Here is a 17825-nt window from a genome sequence, read left to right on the forward strand (position 1 = left end):
GTTTCGATCTAATTTTTAGATGGGTTGAACCTAGGGAAAATGAGTTCCCTTAACTGCTAAACTGTACTCTATTTGTAAAATTCGATTTAATTTTTTTTGTTAGAAGAAGCAAAATTCCATTTAATTTATGTAATATTTGTAATAATATATGCAGCACTAGCACTTTAGTATAAGTTTGAATTTAAGAAAAATTTTCTAAAATACAAAATGAAAATTTAACACTAATGACAAAATAAATATTTTTTAGAAATTTTAGAAATCAAAGTGAACCTCAAAATAAGTTCAAAATTCAACAACGATTTTTAAATCGAAACAATACTAGACCCATTTAACATATCTTTAAAAGAAAGAAAATTTTGAGTTCAAATTAACTTCTCCTCGAGAGTTCATATTAGTTCAATTATGTTGAGTTTTGGCTTCTTCTTCTTGAAGCATGTTTCCTGGACATCTTCCAAGAAAAATGAAAAGAAATTATAAAAGTAAAATCTCAATTTATTGCAGTGGAATGTTCTTCCCGTATAAAAATAATATTTACTTCCTTATGCATAAAGTTGTTACAAAGAATCAGATGGTTATCACAAAATATATTCTCTCTGTGTTTTTTGAGTATCCAAAAAAAGGAAAAGAAAATGAACAATTACTTTTACATACAACAAATTTTGATATGTGGGGAATGTATAGCTGGTCAGAAAAATTGCATAGTTCCACAAGTTCTGGCCATCGATTTTTACAGGAAGTATACGATTGATCTTGTTGCCCGATCGACTCCATGATCGGAAAAAAAATTACAGTTTCCAGCTTTCTCTATTGCTATGGCTTCTTGGCCTGCAGCATCAAAGTTCATGGAACTGTGAGTTGGTTACAGTTGATATCTTTCTCAAAGTTCAGGGACAAAATAGAAGGATTACCTTTTTTAGATATTTCTTGTGAAGCTTCATTGCCCCAGTGCAAGCTTTTTTGGCATCCAGATTTCCAGTCATGTCATTTAATATCTGTCAGAGAAGGAATTAGAAACATGAGAGTCCTTGAAACCGATGGATGCAACGACATCGACTCATACTCCTTGATTGCCTATCATTCTTGGTCGTTTCTCATGCTTGAGTTCTATTTAATGTATTATCTTTCTACCCTAAACTAGTTGAAGGTTCCCAACAGGTCAAGTTATGAGATCGAGAAACGAACCTTCACAACGTCGTCCAGACCCCGAGCTTCAGTGAGTAGCTTCGTGCTCTTATCTTTCAAGACACTAGCAACAAGGAAAACAGAGATAGGAAGGGGGGCTTGTGAGTTCTTTGCCTTCAAGTTTTCCCTCTCGTATTTCCCACACTGACGTATCGATTTTGCTTTTCCTTTCGATCCCTCGGCTTTCTCATTGAGCAGATCAGGTTCTTCATAAATTGCGAATAGATCAGGATCATATTCCAGGGCCCACATCATCTGTTGCAACACCAAAAGTGTAAGAACTTTTTTACAGTTTATGGATGTCATCTGCAAGCCAATCTTGTGTGCAAGAACATTTATAAACTTAAGAAGCAACTTAGGATGTTGCCTAATCTTCTATGTCTTAACCCTTCGGTTCGGCAAGATGAAAATGCGTAAAACGTAATGAGAGAACTTTTAATGGTAGATTTTTGCTTGGAGCTCTAGACAGTATAACCTTGCACTGCCTTCAGAGTTATGCCATTATCATTTTTATGTGGGGATATGCTTTCAACGTTTATTTATCGACCGATAGTAAATTTTAAAAACAAAAAACAAATTTTAAAAACAAAAAACAGAAAACGAAAAGTACCTCCCAGAGATATAAAGAATCGCAAAAGGAAAACTCGCGACGGAACAAAACCATAAGCATCCTGAAAGCAAACAGATAATCTCCACCGCCAAGTGTCTCTGTGTTCATAAAAGGAATGCTTCATTGTTACTTTCTAACAGAGCAGACGACAAGAATGAAAAAGAACATAATGTGCAAACACCATCAGAAGATAAATCATTAAAACTAAATAATCCAATTCTGATCAACAGAAAGCCAGACTATGTGCTCGAAAAGTGAAGGACCGACCCACGTCTAACAGGAAAAAAAGCATGGAATTTCTCTCTAGTCTATCACCAGATGACAATACTTCTAGTGTAATATCTCATAAATCTGAAGATCTATATGGAACATATGTCTATGGCAATACCCAAGTGTTGATGAAGTTTTGGATCAATGACTTGTGTGATTGCAGCCAAGTTATTGAGTTGAGTTTCCACACCCACAGAGCTATCAGTGCATCTGAAATTTCCTCGCTACAAAGTTTCAAATAGAATAATACGTCATGAGAAATCCAAGAATTCAAATATAATTAACTTACATGTAAAGGAGATTGATATCAAATGCAAAGCGTCACAAAAATAAAGTTACTCAAGTAGAAGAAAGGTAAGTACCAATCTGCGCATCAAACGTTCAAAGCACCAAAATGCATCGCCTTCATCTTCAAGAAGCATTATCATGGGGGAACAAAGATCACTCATTCCTACTCAGAAATATTCATAAAGTCAGGTTCAGAACATGAATTTTTTCCAGTGCAATAGAATAAATAATTTCATGCCAGAGTTCTCAAGGAGTAAAATAATGAGATGATTTCATGGCCGTAGGGAGCTGAGACCCGTAATCGATAATCTAAAACACTAATCTCGATTTCTCAGATGAGAAAAAGCTCTATTATAATTAGCCCACCTTGACAGTAGCCGACATCTTTATCTATCCAGGCATAGACCGCGAGAATATCCCAAAGTTTTGACAAGTTTTCTTGCTTTTCATAGAATACCAATGTTCTGTCAGTCCGAACCACATCAAGACCTAGCATAAATATTTATAGTAAATGGTAAAATTCAGAAAAAATTATAAGAAAGTGCAAACTGAGTTATGTCACAACCATTATCATAGAGTTATGTCACAAGTGTGTGAAATAATAAAATCTCAAATATGATATCATTACTCTTAACCCACAGGTTTACCAAGATACTAAGACCACTACCCCAAGCAATTAAAGCGTCGAAATTTGACCAATGTGTGTGTTGTGTTGTGTGTGTGGATAAAGCTCCTACCAACCTATCTGATGTAAAGTAAGCATCCACTGAATTATTTTCTCATCCTTCACAGTTTCCATATTACTAGCTGTTGCGCGTGAACCATCGGAATTGACATCACCGGTGCTAGGATCTTGAGGTACAGCCGGACCCGTTTCTGGATTTGTTTCCAAAAGTACAAGGGGATCGTGAATAGGCTGACCATCCTCTGTGATTACAGGAGCGGTGATATATCTACCACTTCCAACGACAGGAAACATTTGTCGACAGTCTTCCTTCCATGTGGCATACTCTATCCTGCAAGTTGAAAAGTTCATATCTAAGCATTCTTCTAATTTTAAAAAGAGGTGCAACAAATACGATAAATATCCCGGTCAATGAAGTGACAAGAAAACAACTCCAAAAATCTTTTTCGTAGCCCAAGCATTGGAAGGATCCACTCCTTGTATTAATTATGTTCATGGTCAATCCTTACTAATCTCTGGACAACCTTAAGTCAGCTCCATGACAACAAGGATTCTAAGTAATTAAGTTTTCCAACCCTACTTAGAGGATATAGTAATGTGAAAGGACATAAAAGACTACCTTCGACGTTGGCGAATTGCTTCTCTTTCCTCGAAGGTGCTCTTAGGATCATAACAACCAAGAAGAAACTCCCACACTTCTCCTCTAATGGCAGGATGGATCCCCTGTATTAGGTGGAACATTTTAAAAAGAAAAACTTTATTACTAGACCTTTGAACATCATTTTCCAAACATTTTATTGCAATCTCCATTCATGTTTTCTTGAACATTTATAACCTTGCCAAAGAACAAACTATTACACTATTAAACGATCATAGAGATTAAAAGCAAATTCAGTTATCAATTAGCAGAGAAAGTTGACCAACTGCTAAAGAGTGTATTAACCACCCAAAGCTAGAAGTAGAACACCATTTCAACAATATATATGGAATCATACTCCTGAAACAGACTTTAACCATGAAACTGAACTTACCCCACGATGGATGCGATTTAGAGTCTTTGATATGTCCAGTTCCCCTTCTGGTGTAAAAGCAGCTTGCCATTTTCTTACACTTAAGGTTTTCCCAGCCTGCATGAAACTTGAATTATCAACTCTAAAAGCGACAAATGGTTTTCAAATTGGAAAGCTTAGATAGATAGGATATTTAAAGTCAAATGCATAAGAAACATGGTGAGAAAACTAGTTTAGTAGGACAAATAAACCTCCGAAGGAAGTGGTTTTAGGTACAAATAATTCATGGAGGAAATTAATCAGCAGGCAACACCATTCCCATCTTCCTGTCCTAAGGAGAACCTAAACCTTTTTGGCAAGGAGATGATTTTGTTTGAAGACCTAAATGTTTGCTCACTCAGGCTACCAGTTCTTTTAGCCTGAATACACTAATGGTCAAATGATCAACCAAAGACTCAAGTACAAAAAATCTGCCATCGCCTGTTGAATTTGAAATAAGTTTTAAAGATCACCAGCATGACCACGCCTAAATCAATCAGAATGGACCTAAACTAAATAAGACTGCCTGTTTTAGCATATCAAGGCTTTCAAGTTTCGACCATCAAGATAAAAAGCAATTTGTGCAAGTTGAGCGATGACCCATCAAAGTAAACCCCTCAAAACAAATAACCCTGCAATTTGTGCATTGCCAAACGTGTTGGAGATTCACTGAAGGGAAAAAGAAAACAGACCCTGATCTTGAAGCGGGTTTTGGGAACATCGGTGCACTCAGGGCGGACCTCATAGAAAGAATCAGCAGGAGCTCCAGCGTCTCTCCACATTCCCACAAGACACCGAAATCACTTCCCAAAGAGATGATAAAAAATAAATTTGTAACTAAAATTACAACAAACCCCAAATCAAGAAATCTGCAACCCCGAGAGCTGATCAAACCCCAAGAAGAAGAAGAAACAAAACGAACAAAAAAAAATCAAGAAATGAAGAAAAAAAAGAAGAGAATCAAACACCCAGAAGAGAAAAATTGAAAGGGGTTCCCGGGGGTGTGAGGCTGGGTAAGAGATCCAGCTCCAAATAACCAGCTAGAAATCCCAAAAATAAATATACACCAACAACAACAAAAAGAACAGCTAAAAGGGGGTGGGGAGAAAATTAGAAAAACAAAAATAAACAAACAAATAAAAACCTATAATAATTATTATTATAATTATAATTATAATTATAATAAAAAAGGAAAATTTTGTTTTAATTTGTGTTAATTTGTGTTTTTTAAGAAAGAAGTCGTGGGGTGGTTGTTAATGGTGGTGGTGTTCTTGCTCCGTCAACGCCTCTCGTTTTTGCCTCTCAACAGTGGCCGTTAAATGCGTTATTAAATTCAACATCCAAAAATTACTCTCTTCTCTACGATTACTGGTTACTGTTATTTACCCAATTTAACTGTTTTTTTGGTCTTCGTTTGGGGTCTTTCTTTTTTTCCGTATTTCTGTTTTTTGGGTAAATTAATTTATCCGCTTTTTCTTTTAATCTTTTTTTGCCCTTTTTTTACGGTGGAGGAAAAATTAATGGAGGAGCCACAAAACGACAAGAGGGTAAATTTTTAAAAATGTTAGGCATGTCCTTGCCACGCGCTCTTCGATTTGTTTGTGGTTTACGCGCTGTGAAAATTCCACGATGTCGTTGTTGACTGAGTCCAACTTGACTGGACCAGAGTTGTTGACTTTGACTCTTCGGCTATGGGCTCTGCTGGGCTGGGCCTTCGGACAAAACTGGTTGGTCCACAACTAGTCTCTTGGATATTTAGGCCCAACTTTGTCTTTTCAGATTAATGGGTGTTTTTTAAATGGATCTCTTAAGAATGATGTATTTTTAAACGGTAAAAATACGGTCCGTGAGTTGGAGGATAGGTTTCTATTTGGTCTCTAAATTTTATAAAGTAACAGTTTGATCCCCGATCTTATGAAAATAGTTCTAAAAGGTCCTTGGGTGCTAAAATTTCATTCATGTCATTAACGGAATGCTGACCTGGCGATGAATTGATAATTTAAATAATATTTATTAATTTTATATCACTTTTTGTTAAATTTTCTTTACTTTTCTTCCTCCCTCTTCCTTCCTCCTTTCCTAAAACTCCATTATTCCCCTTCAATTCCATCGCCCAATTCCTCCAACGAATCCGCGCCCGTCACATCTTTTGTGACAAGAGTCACAGTGAGGCCAAAAAACACCCACGCACTCACCAGCAACAGGCTTAGAACACCAAGCCCACAAACCCATAAAACCCAATCCCTCCTTCGTCGCTCCTAGAGAGCACCAGCCCCTATCTCTTCGCTAATTGAAACGAGCTTGTTGGAGAAGATGGATTACAAAAGGGAATAATGTGGGATGTGTTGGAATTAATTTAATTGATTCCATTAAATGGGTAACAATTTATGATAAATTAAATGTACTACTATTCATGGGAAAAATAAGTGATCTAATAAACTTCCTATATGTGGTGTGGCCCGCTGGGCAGATACCAGCCCGTTGATCCTAGGGGATTATGGGAAACCCTAGAATCAACTTATAAATACAAGGTTATGGTCTCCAATATACTATGCTTCTTTAGTCTCCTATTCCCCATCCAATAGAGAGTATTGTCCATCTTTGATCTAAGGTTGCATAGTTGAGGAAGACTCAAACCAAACCACGCTGATATTGTTACAGGAATTTGTAATCTCTACTCATGCATTCAGGTAATTCGAAATAACTTATAGTTCTTTAGCCTACTCCCATGCATAGATCTTATATAAAGTTTTTGTTTTCTAACAAGTGGTATCAGAGCTTGATTTGCATGGTTGTTTGCTAAATATTTGATTGTTGTTTATGAATAAATTTGTTGGTTTTCCCTATAGTCAAATTTATTATTAAACAGCATAAATTATTAGAACTATTTAGATTGATTAGTTATTGGACAATTTTGAATAATTTAATTTGAAAGTCGTCTGAGTTTATTGATTTGATGAAGTTTGATATATTTATTCTCCCCAATATTTTCCAAATCGATCGTATTATAATCAATTCAGTTATTGTTTTAAAAAAAATCAAAGATGGGCGTGAAGATTCAATTTAATAAAGAAAGAAATTTGTTTTTAGAATGGCACCTGGGTTGATTCAATTAGAAAGAGAGAAAGAAAATAGAAGGAAAAAAAAAAGGAATGCGGAGGAGTGCCGCCATGAGTCTGTTGTGCTAGGTTTCACTCTAGCACAAAGTGATATTTAAATTTTTTTCCCTCCTTTTCCTTTTCTTTCTCTTTATTTATTTTTATAAATATTCTTTATATTTATAATCTATAATAAATTTTTGGGCATAAAAGTATGGAGGACATTTTTTTATTACTTTTTTATTGTGCTAATTAAAGGTTGACTATTACGATGAATAAATTTATATTTAATTTATTGGTAGCACAATTTGTCTAATTTCTTTAAATGTTTTGATGCGTGAAATATGATACCAAAGTAGTCTATATTTTATAAATTGGAACATTTAAAGTTCTTAGATGTAGTGTATTTCTTGCTTATGCGGATTGTGATCGGCCTAAAGGAAGGTTGCAATTTGGGCAGACAACAAATACACATGCAATAATAAATATGGATAACATAAGGTTGTGTCTTTGAAGTTGTTAGTCGGCCCAAAGGAAGGCTATCATCTAAAAGAAATGAGTTATTAATGTTTTATATTGTACTGAGAGTATCACTAGCAAATTAACATTTTTTTGTCCAAAGACTGAATGTAAATGTTGCATTAGGTATCTCACTTGTCTTCATAAAGTTTATTTAGAATGTCATGAATATTTATATATATCTGTGTGACATTACTTACTATATTGAGCTTGTGTTCTTTATATAGTTAAGGTTGCTAATTCTGATAATATGTCCACTCAAGTCAACAACATTTCTAGACTGAATGGGGCTTATTTTAAGGACTGGAAAGAAGACATCCAGATAGTACTTGGGTGTATGGATTTAGACCTTGTATTAAGGGTAGACTGTCCTACTTCAACTGAGGAAAATCCTAATAAGGTTGAAATTGAGAAGTGGGATAGGTCTAATCGCATGTGTCTAATGATCATGAAGCGCTCAATTCCAGAAACATTTAGAGGCTCTATTGTTGAGGGAACGAATGCCAAAGGCTTTCTAAAGGAAATGGAGCAGTACTTTACCAAAAACGATAAGGCAGAAGCGAGTACCCTTATGGCAAAACTCACCTCTTCAAGATACGTTGGTAAAGAAAACATAAGGGAATACATAATGCATATGTCAAATGTTGCAACAAAACTTAAGGCATTGAAGTTGGAAGTTTCTAAAGACTTTTAGTGCATTTAGTTTTGAACTCTCTTCGAGCAGAGTGTAGCCACTTCAGGGTGAGTTACAACACTCAAAAGGATAAATGGTCCCTGAATGAGCTAATCCCTCACTGTGTTCAAGAGGAAGAGAGGATGCAGCGAGAGAAGACAAAAAATGTTCACATGGCTTCTACCTCAAAGAGTGTAAAGAGGAAGAGAGTGAATAATGCTGCTGAATCTTCTAAGCAGAAAAAGGAAAAGAAACAGGTTTCAGGACCTGCTTGTTTCTTCTGTAAGAAGACTGGACACATGAAAAAACAATGTGCCACATATGCTGCATGGCTATTGAAGAAGGGTATGTTTCTCTCCCTTGTTTGTTCTGAGATTAATGTAGCTTCTGTACCTATGCATACGTGGTGGGTAAATTCAGGTGCTACTACTCACATAAGTGTATCTATGCAGGGTTGCATTTGGAGCCGACAGCCAAGTGATGCTGAGGCTTTCATCTACGTGGCTGACGGCAAAGTAGAAGCAATAGGAACATTTATATTATCTTTAGAAACTGGTTTTCATTTGGATTTGTTTTCATTTACATTTATAAATTAAATGTAGTATTATTCATGGGAAAAATAAGTGGTCTAATTAGGGCCCATAAACTTCCTATAATGTGGTGTTGCCCGCTGGGCAGATACCAGCCCGTTGATCCTAGGGGATTATGGGAAACCCTAGAATCAACTTATAAATACAGGGTTATGGTCCCCAATATACTATGCTTCTTTAGTCTCCTATTCCCCATCCAATAGAGAGTATTGCCCATATTTGATCTAAGGCTGCATAGTTGAGGAAGACCCAAACCACGCTGATATTGCTACAAGAATTTGGAATCTCTACTCATGGATTCAGGTAATTCGAAATAACTTATAGTTCTTTAGCCTACTCCCATGCATAGATCTTATATAAAGTTTTTGTTTTCTAACAGGATGGGCTTGGTGCCCTGGCGAGGAGGTGGGTTTGAGGACTGATTGTCGGGCAATTGAGAGGTGGTGGTCCGCATTGGGTGGAATCGACACAATTTCAGGAGCGAATTGAAGAGGGAAGATTGAGGAGTGAAAATGGAGAAATGGAAGTGGTGGGGAAGAGTGAAGGAGTATATACGAGATCAAGCAGGAGGAATTGGGGGAGAAGGAAAAGGAAAATGATAGAGAATGTGAAATGGATCGTGGGCACCAGAGGAGAGAAATGCGAGAATAGGGAGAAAACGAGGAGGTAGTGGAGAGGGATTGGAGGGCAAAACTTCCATTTGAAGATGGCAGAGAGAAGTAAGTGGAGTAAGGGAACCCGTAACGGTGGAGGAGAAGAGGAGGGATGGAAGTAGGGTGTTCACGGTTTGGATTGGGTCGGGTCAGGTAATTAGGGGTGTTTTTGGGACGAACCAGAATTTTTCGATTGGCCATATCTAGGAACCGGCTGGTTGAAAATTGATGGTCGACCCAAAATACAACATTCTAGTTTAACCTATGAAGAGAAGAAACTAAACTAAGAATGGGAGAAATCCGACAAAATCTCTGGTCTCAATAATAACTACATAAAAATAAACAAAAACAAAAACAAAGCCAAAAAAAATATAACTCAAGAAGCAAAAGAACTTCCACATTCACGACATCAGATCTGAAAATTACCAATCAACCACACTCAATGTACCCACTTCAAAAACCGGCGGCGGGGCAGCGTAGCTGCAGTGAGCAGCGAACGATGAGGTGGCAAAGGATGCAACGGGAGTCGGGGCGGCAACAGTGCAGTAGGGAGCTTGAGTGGACAACAATAGAGGAGAGAGCTGAGTGTACAACAATGGAAGAGAGATTAGAGAAGAGAGATTCAAAATCAAAATGAGGGAGGAGAGAAAGATGAAAAAAGAAAAGTAGAAAACTCTAAATGTTAAACGAAGGATTGAGATTAAAACTCAACTAACAGTTGAGATTTAAGATAGAAAAGGTAAGGTATTAGATATTTATTATATATATATATATATATATAATACAAATAAAGCATTATTCGGGTCGGGTCGCGTTGGAAATTTTCTAACCCAACCTAACTTGAGGTTTTAATTGAACCCAACCCGTCAGTTCGTTGGATTTTTTTAACACCCCTAGATGGAAGAAAGAAAAAGAGAAAAAAGAAAAATAAAATAAATTGCCACATAAGTTAAAAAATATATAAAATTAATAAATATTAACACATCATTTAAAAATTGTCAACTTAGCAATGTCATATCACTTTTCTGTTAGTCAATGTCAACTTTATCATGGACTATTTAAAACTATTTTCAAAAAGTCGATGACCATTATCAGTTTTTGAAACTCATGACCAAATAGAAACATATCTCTAAACTCATGGATCAAAAGTGTATGTTACCATTTTTTAAATATAGAATTAAGGTTATTCTGAAACTAACTCCAAAATATTGCAGGTAAATTGCGTATATTGGATGCAATTTAGACTAAATCATGTACTTATCCAACTAACAAATTTAGAGCTGCGTGGAGCGGGCAATAAATCGTGTGCATTGCACACCATGTTTCAAAGGGATAACGGATAAGAAAGAACCAGAAAGCCAGTTTAGGTCGGGGGCATTTTTGGTTTTCTTGTTACTACGATGTTCCTCACATCACAAATAAGACTTCTCATTTTGGTTCGATCAGCTTCTTCTTTTATTTAGGGATTAAGTCTTAGAGAAAAATGATGTCTAAAGTAGGAGCCATAAGTCAGCCTCATCATAGGGTCTGAAGCCCAAAGGCCGACCCAAGCTCAGCCCAAGTCTGATCCAAGTCTGGCCCAAGGTTAACATTTGACCGGTCCAACCTAATCCAACTTATCCATCAATTGGATTGGATATGGTTCTTTATATTTTAAACAAGACTGACCCATGGGCAACCTGTTTTGGCTTTATTTGGATTGGTAGGTTGAGCCCGCCTAAAGACTTGATCCAATAACAAAATCACATAATATTATAATTATAATTATAATAATTTATTATTATTTAGAGTTATTTTTTATTATCATTCTCGTTCATCTAGATTTTTTATATTAATATAGTAATACAATTGAATTTTTTAAAACTAAAATAAATCAAGTTATAAAAATATGATGTAATAAAATTCATTGATAACTTTTTAAAAATAAAAAAAATTTACAAAAGAATAAAATAAAAACAAAACTCAATAACTTGGTTTGAAAAAATATTTAAAAGATAACTTATTATATGAGCTAATTCAAGTCTGAATCAAAGTGTCAATCCAAGCCCAATCCAACTTTAATTCATTGAGTTAGGTCCATGGATTAAGTCAAGATGAGCCTATATTTTAAAGGTTTTGGACTAGTTCAAACCCGACTCAAACAATACTAGAGACCTGTAGGGTTTGGGTCGAGCTCGTGCCTCTTCTTCTTTGAGTTGGGTTGGGTCGGACTGACCCAATAATGAGGCCATGAGATGGAAGCACATACATATTCAACTTTGTAGCCGGCCACAGCAAAACAAATCCAGTGCAATAAAGCTAAGTATTCGAAGGTCAAGATAAGTAGCTCCAAATTCACCCACGTAACTCGTGTAGGAAATATGCAAGTTTTGACTATTGATCAGAAATTACTTTATTTGTTGGGAAAAAAATATAGATAAATCGATCCTCCTATAAGTTCTTCAAACAGGAACTATTTGATTTTCCCCTTCCACAGGCTAAAAGCAGATAAGTAAGTAACAATAACAAAGGAATAAGAGATAGGGATAGAAAAGCTAAACACCACAGAGATAATACTGGTTCGCCCTTATCTTGGGACTACGTCCAGTCTTATGTGAAAAGGCAGGTTCAACTATAGTTGGAAATATTACAATGGACATCTCACTCAAGATATTACTATCTTATTTCTAAGTAGCCTAACAATGGTTACCTAGGATTACACAATTGAAAATACCCTCACTAAAACCCACGGGATACAAACTTCTTTTTTCACACGCTGCACACAACCACTCAAGTCTCTCTTATTTAGATTCTGTACAAATGAAACCTTAACAAAAAGATTCTATTTATAAGACGTCAAATATCTCAATCCTTTTAGGAAAACAATATTGTAATCCTTATAAGACAATAATATCCTACTCCTTGTAGGAATTGGTAGTAGTGTTTGAAAATCCTTTTCTTTGTAGGACACGGGTCATCTGTTTTGGCTCCATTATCCCAACATTATTTCTGTCAATAATTTTTATATATATACCATAGTTTTGAAAAAAAATTTAATTTATTATATTTATTTAATTATTACTTTAAAAGCTGCTCTATTATTGTAATTTTGTTTTTAAATTGCATTATTTATGAAATTTATCCTTTTTTATATTATTTTATAATCGAAAAGGAATTATTAATCAGGGCAACGCCTAAAGAGTAAAGATCATTGGAATTTCTTTCGAAAGGATAAATTTTTAAGTCTTTAGGGTTTTTTTTTGGATTAGTAATGGTCTATTTAGGTATCCAAATTACGTAAAAGGATGAAAAAGTATAGAATTTACACTTTTGTCATAAAAAAATCCCTAATTAGATGGTATCCATGACACAAATTACTAATATATCCATAAGATACATCTCAATATTAAATCATTATTACGATATAAAATTGGTAAATTAGGAGAAAATCCCTCAAATTGTGCTAATTACACTTTCCAAAACTAAAAAATCTCATAATCCCCAAATTTCTATAACCTCCGTTCTTCTCCCTCAATTTTCTTTCATTCCTCCGACTGTCGAGCTTCTTCTTCCTCTGAAACCTCCGTTCATCTTCTCTAACATCGTCACTGTCTCCCTTTATCTCCGGCGGCTCCGATTTTCTTTGTCGCAGAACATTTCATCTCCGGCATTTCATTTCGTCTCTGGCGGCTCTGATTTCCTCTGAAACCTCCGACTGCATGAGCATTTCATTCCTTCATTTTGGATTATCCGGTAGTTTTTATTTTTTGTTCAATTGAATAGAAAAAAAATCTAAATCTATTATTGCTGCCGCCAAAGATTAGTTGGCTTATACGAGTATATATTTCTGATTTCGTTTGTTTTAAATAATGTATACGTGGGGATATATAGTATATTGTTTAGAGTAGAATATATATTATATCTCAAGTTTTATATATCTGGATATATACTGATGGTGATTTAAAATTAAGAATCTGGTGTATATATACCGTTAGTGATTTACATATTGGCTTTCTGATGTAAATCCATACATCCGAATAAATTTTATATCTCAAAAAGTTTAGTCTATGTTGTACCGAATATATTGTATATTCAATATGTTATACTTAATACCCTGTCTTATAGAATTTCATGGATATAATTTTATGTTGGGTATAAATTATATCTTACTTAAAAGGCGTTTATACATAATGTTAATAGTAGATTTCAATAGTACAAGTAGATTATATTTTATAATAATGAACAAACATGAACATAATTTATACCCATATATAGAAATAGCTAAACTGTAATTTAAAACAAGAAAATAACATTCATTCATACCCGTATTTCCTTCAATGTATAGATAAACTGTGATTTTCTTCTCCTTTCAATATTGACGTCAGTCAATGCGTGCTTCCCGTTAATTATCTTATGTTAAAGGATAAATAACACAAAAAAAAATAATAGTTAGACATTTGGACCTCGAACATGGAAGAAATAGTTAAACTGTAATCATAAAATTGATTTCATTAAAACAAAAACACAATAAAAGAATGTGAACTGCAGTAGAAAAAATTCAAACAATATGGGTATTGAGGCAATTGCACCAACCTGAAATATTGAAGCAATAAAAAACTAAAGCCCAAAGAATATAAAGAAGAACCGTAGTAGTAGGGAGTGAATGAACGAACAAGTATGAATGAGCAGTAGTAGAAATCAATAGAAATGGGGATCATGAGAAGACGTTGTGCCAACAATAATTCAGATTTGGATATTTTTTTAATTAATAATATTGGTAAATAAAGAAAATCAATCTTTTTGAAGGATTTGAAGGGGTGAATTAAGAAATTTGAATTGAAAATCAATATGGGGCCCACAATAATTAAAGGATTATGATATTAATTTATGGAATTAAATCTTTTATATTTTAAAAAAGCAAATAACTATAATAAATGTAAATGCAATAAATAGGGGTAAATTCGGAATTAAAATAAAATCATAACGGCAGAAATATAAAAGTGTAAAATTTAAAAAATTTAGATATTTATGTAAACTAGTTAATATCACGTGCATTGCACGTGGTTTTAAATATTTTAATATAATGTCTCTAATATTTAACCTATAGAATGACAACTAAACCGAATTTTTAAATGGTACTAATATTTTGTTTTTCAAACAAAATATATTAGTATTTGTAGATATTTTATATAAAAAATACAGTATTCAAACTAAAAAATAAGACAATAAAATAAGATGTGTAGAAAACATTGAATATGATCTAAATTTGAAATAATAAATGTTGTTATTAACTTTTAGTTAAAAATATTTTTATAAATTTAAAAATAAGTAAATGTAAGACATGGTACATTAAATCAAATTATAACTAAATATCCAAACAATGAAATTATTTGTTAGATAGTTAAATTATAATAGGAATAAATAAAATTGACCGTTTATTGCTCTTAAGCTACTTTTTGAAATTGAAAATTGACAAATCAAATATCATTTTTTTATTTTTAAAATGATAAATATAAATGATATTGTACCTTTTAAATATAAAAATAAAATCTCAAATAAGAGAAATTAAAGAATTGAAATTTTAGAAAGAAACTGAATAATGCGTACTGCCATGAAATCATTAAAAAAATATGGGATAAAGAATCACACGACCAAGAAAAATAAAATAGGAACAAAACATATTAAGATAAATATGAAAACTAACACTAATATATAACATGAATATATTTTAAAGCTTGAAAAAAGACTAACTGAATATTAAATTAAACTTGAAAAGAACCTTAACTAAATATTAAAACACGAAGGTATCATGAATATATATAATTGAAAATAATCTACATTAAAATAATCTAAAAAAACTAAAAGTTAAATCCTAAATGCATAATTTTATACTCTACCTCTCTAATAGATTGAATAGGATTTTGGAATTTAGATACTATCAGTGTACAAAATTAAAAAATATAAACACAGAATCTAAAAGTAGTTAAGATAACAGTAACTACCACTACAAAAAAATGACACTCGGCGACGAAAATATTTCGTCGCTGATGTAGTATTTTCGTCGCCAAACACGTTCAGCGACGAAAAGTAGAATGTCGCGCGTCTTGTCGCTTAATAAATGTCACTACTGGACGTCAGCGACGAAAACGCGCGTGTCGCAACGTTTTGTGACGAAAATTTTGTTTTCTGTGGAATCTTTTTTCCTTTCCCCTTGTCTATTTTGTAACGAGGTTCGTTACATTGTGGACAAACATCAGCTTGCTCATTATCTTTCTATAAAATAAGATACAATCATTCTTGCAAGCATGTATTTTTTCATATCCTAAGCCCAAATCGCATAACATCTTCTTTGCACCATAATACGACTCTGGAATTTTACAGTCATTAGGAAGGGCTTCTTTAAGTAATTGCAACAACATATCAAATGACTTATTACTCCATAGATTAAGTACTTTGATATGCATTAACTTAACCATGAAAGTTAGTATCGAAAATTTTGTACATCCAGGGTATAATTCTTGGTCAAGTTCATTAAGCATGGATTGAAACTTGGTATTTTGAGCTTGTCTATTGTAATTACTTGATTCACCCCTAACTGATTGCTCTTCTTCATTAGACTCAGCACATCTCTCATTTGTCAAATCATTTAAAATTTCACTAATTCCTTGTTCCTGACCTATGTTTTGGTCCACGTTTGTACATATTCTCTTAGAATGCAGTTCTCTAGTTTCACCATGGAAAGTCCATATCCTATAATAAGGATACATTCCATATGAGTACAAATGACCTTCGACATCACATGGTCGTTTCCATTGGAAATTTCGACATTTCCTACATGGGCAACGTGTGAACCCTCTTTTATCGAGATGCTTCTTTGCTAATTGAACAAATGACCTAATTCCTTCGGTATATTCTTTGCTTAACCTATCTGGATTTCTTATCCAACTTTTATCCATAATTCTTCCTATTCAAAAGTGATAATACAAATAATTATAAACATAATTAAACAAATGAAAGTACAAACTTATAATAAACTAACAATCATAACACATAAACTCATAATAGATCGGGATACATATTTGGAATTCAGGAATTCAGAACGAAACCTAAGTGCATGTAGGTAACAAGAATAGATTGGGATACATATTATGTGCATGCCCATCTAAAAACAAGAAAGACAATAAAAGTTGCATAAACAAGGAGCAATCAAGCAACAATTGGGTCAATGACAAAACCTAAAATAAAGCAGATTCTCAAAGTGCAAAAACATAATTGGAGGCAATCTCAGCATGCAAAAACATTACTCTGTAAACAAACAACATGCCTATTTTAAACAACAACATAACTAAATCAAAACAAATATATGACTAATTCAACTACTTTTAATTAACATACTCGCGCAGCTGCACCTCTCAAGGAGACGACAAAGAAAAACCCCCCAATTGCTTCTCTATCCCTCAGTGGGTGTGGCTACAAAATCAAAATTCAATAGTCAATCAAACAAATCAAACATAAGTGTTTGTGAAACATAAGTGTTTCTTGCACAATGATCGCTCTAATCAGCAATCAGCATGTTTATTTCCAATCCATGTGCATACGAAGTCACTCTCCCAAGTCATTGTCGGTAATAAATGACACATTTTCTTAAAGCACATTTTCTTCCAAAAAAAAACATTTCAGACTCGAAACCAAATTGCAGCTAAATTAAACATCTTGTAGACTACAAATAATAAAATATTGGAACATTTAGACATCTTGTAGACTACAAATAATAAAATATTGGAACATTTCAAATAACTAAAGAACTAAGAATATAATTAACCTAACACAAAATATAAAATTCTAAGTCATCTAATTTATAAACATCTCATTCCGAAAACTTAATGCATCCATTTCCACATATCCTAAAACTCTAAAATAATTCAAAGCATATCAGGGCACAATAGGTACTAACTAGATATAACACAGCTAGCTATGAAATTAGTGAAATAAGTTCACAACGAATCTGATAAAATTACTGAAACACTACCAACAGTCTACCGTAATTGTCAATCTTGTAGAGAAAAGGGATATCTAAAAGTATTACAATTTGGTCATTCGTGATTCAGAATAAAATGCATAAAGAGACTTCCAAGCAAGATGTACAGGCCCAGCAATTAGAATACAATAAACTAAAATTAAGAGCAGAGCATTCATTACCCTCAATCAAAAGCTAGTGTTGTGGTGGTT

General features: G+C 33.8%; 1 protein-coding gene, 1 long non-coding RNA gene and 1 pseudogene across 2 annotated transcripts; 1 reads left to right on the forward strand and 2 right to left on the reverse strand.

The window, feature by feature from the left end:
- Positions 1–517: 517 nt before the first annotated feature.
- On the reverse strand, positions 518–5160 carry LOC111022125 (Ypt/Rab-GAP domain of gyp1p superfamily protein). Its single transcript, XM_022299287.2, has 11 exons — positions 4777–5160; positions 4067–4162; positions 3655–3758; positions 3092–3366; positions 2717–2839; positions 2425–2513; positions 2181–2286; positions 1793–1890; positions 1183–1437; positions 909–992; positions 518–825 (listed from the first exon to the last, which is right to left on the reverse strand). Exons 1-11 carry the CDS (start codon positions 4864–4866, stop codon positions 811–813), a joined length of 1335 nt encoding a protein of 444 aa, XP_022154979.1. The 5' UTR covers positions 4867–5160; the 3' UTR covers positions 518–810.
- Positions 5161–7954: 2794 nt separating this feature from the next.
- On the forward strand, positions 7955–8855 carry LOC148208509 (uncharacterized; annotated as a pseudogene).
- A 4055-nt stretch (positions 8856–12910) lies between these two features.
- On the reverse strand, positions 12911–17086 carry LOC148208510 (uncharacterized). Its single transcript, XR_015788484.1, has 3 exons — positions 16992–17086; positions 13920–14006; positions 12911–13311 (listed from the first exon to the last, which is right to left on the reverse strand). It is a non-coding gene; the product is annotated as an uncharacterized LOC148208510 (long non-coding RNA).
- Positions 17087–17825: the final 739 nt, after the last annotated feature.

This window comes from Momordica charantia (genome assembly GCF_013281855.1).
Source record: "Momordica charantia cultivar OHB3-1 chromosome 10 unlocalized genomic scaffold, Mcharantia_2.0 BLBB01000010.1, whole genome shotgun sequence".
Classification (NCBI taxonomy): domain Eukaryota; kingdom Viridiplantae; phylum Streptophyta; class Magnoliopsida; order Cucurbitales; family Cucurbitaceae; genus Momordica; species Momordica charantia.